The 1,131-nt window shown below is 51.8% G+C and overlaps 1 protein-coding gene across 1 annotated transcript in view; it reads left to right on the top strand.

Moving 5' to 3' along the window:
- Window positions 1-340: 340 nt before the first annotated feature.
- Window positions 341-1,131, top strand: part of LOC103801016 (bestrophin-1-like) — a 7,706-nt gene continuing 6,915 nt past the window's right edge. Inside the window, exon 1 of the mRNA XM_009073416.1 lies at window positions 341-449. Coding sequence (XP_009071664.1) covers window positions 383-449 — 67 coding nt within the window. The 5' untranslated portion in view covers window positions 341-382. The remainder of the gene's footprint in view (window positions 450-1,131) is intronic.

Below are 1,131 nucleotides of genomic sequence, written 5' to 3'. Positions count from 1 at the left end.
AGGAAAGGAAAGGAAAGGAAGAGCACAGCTTGGTGTGACATTTTGCAGCATATTAAGAGAACTGTGGTGCACATCCAAGCTCCATGTCGATCCCTTAACACCACCAGCACTCTCCCAAGTGAGAAAAACAAAGGTGGCCCCTGGCATCAGGCTGGAACACTTATCATATGCTCTCTGGCCTTTGGACTGGTCAGCAGGGTGTTTTGGGGAGGTGGGATGATGTCTCAGACTCACAAGGGCTGTTCATCATCCTCAGACTCCCCATCCTTGGCTTCCCTTGCCAGACTAATCCCTGCAGGTCCAACAAGGCACAGACTCTTCTCTGAGGCTGCTGCTTCTGTTTCTCTCTTTTAGGCTGATCCTGAGTGAGAGCCAAAGGCTGATGTTTGAGAAGCTGGCACTCTACTGCAACAGCTATGCTGAGCTAATCCCTGTGTCCTTTGTACTGGGTAAGGAGCTCTGTCTGGGATCATGCAGGGTGGGGAATGGGACAGCATTTCTTCTCCCTGGTTTGAGAGAGCAGTGCAGGCAGGATTCCCTGAGCAGATCCCTCCCTCTGCCTTTCTAAAACTCCTCAACTGGAATATATCATTTCACATCACAGCTGGGAGGTGCCCCCAGCACACAGCTGGCACTGCCAGGATGTACCAGCATGTTCTGGGCTCTGCCAGGAGGGCAGGCACCAAGTGACATCAAATACACTCAGAAGCTGTGGCTGACCCACCCCTGGAAGTGTTCAAGGCCAGGGTGGATGGAGCTCTGAGCAGCCTAGTCTAGTGGAAGGTGTTGCTGCCCACAGCATGGGGTTGGAACTAGCTGAGCTCAAAGGTTCCTTCCAACCAAACCATTCTGGGACTCTATGAAATAATAATGAAATAAACCATGAGACCCAGACTCTTTTTAGCATGGAATTCTGAATGGAAGTCTGTTGAAGCAAGTCCAGAGGAGGCCACAAAGCTGGTAAGAGGACTGGAACACCTTCCCTATGAGAATAGGCTGAGGAAGTTGGGGCTCTTCAGCCTGGAGAAGAGAAGGTTGTATGGAGACCTCATAGCAATCTTCCAGTGTCTGAAGGGGCTACAAGGAAGCTGGAGAAGGCAGTGGCTGGCCCCGCCCTCGCCGGGGTCGAAA

The sequence above is a fragment of the Acanthisitta chloris genome, unplaced genomic scaffold (genome assembly GCF_000695815.1).
Source record: "Acanthisitta chloris isolate BGI_N310 unplaced genomic scaffold, ASM69581v1 scaffold24490, whole genome shotgun sequence".
NCBI classification, from domain to species: domain Eukaryota; kingdom Metazoa; phylum Chordata; class Aves; order Passeriformes; family Acanthisittidae; genus Acanthisitta; species Acanthisitta chloris.
Note: the sequence above shows the minus strand (reverse complement) of the source record. Positions and strands in the feature narration are given on the sequence as shown.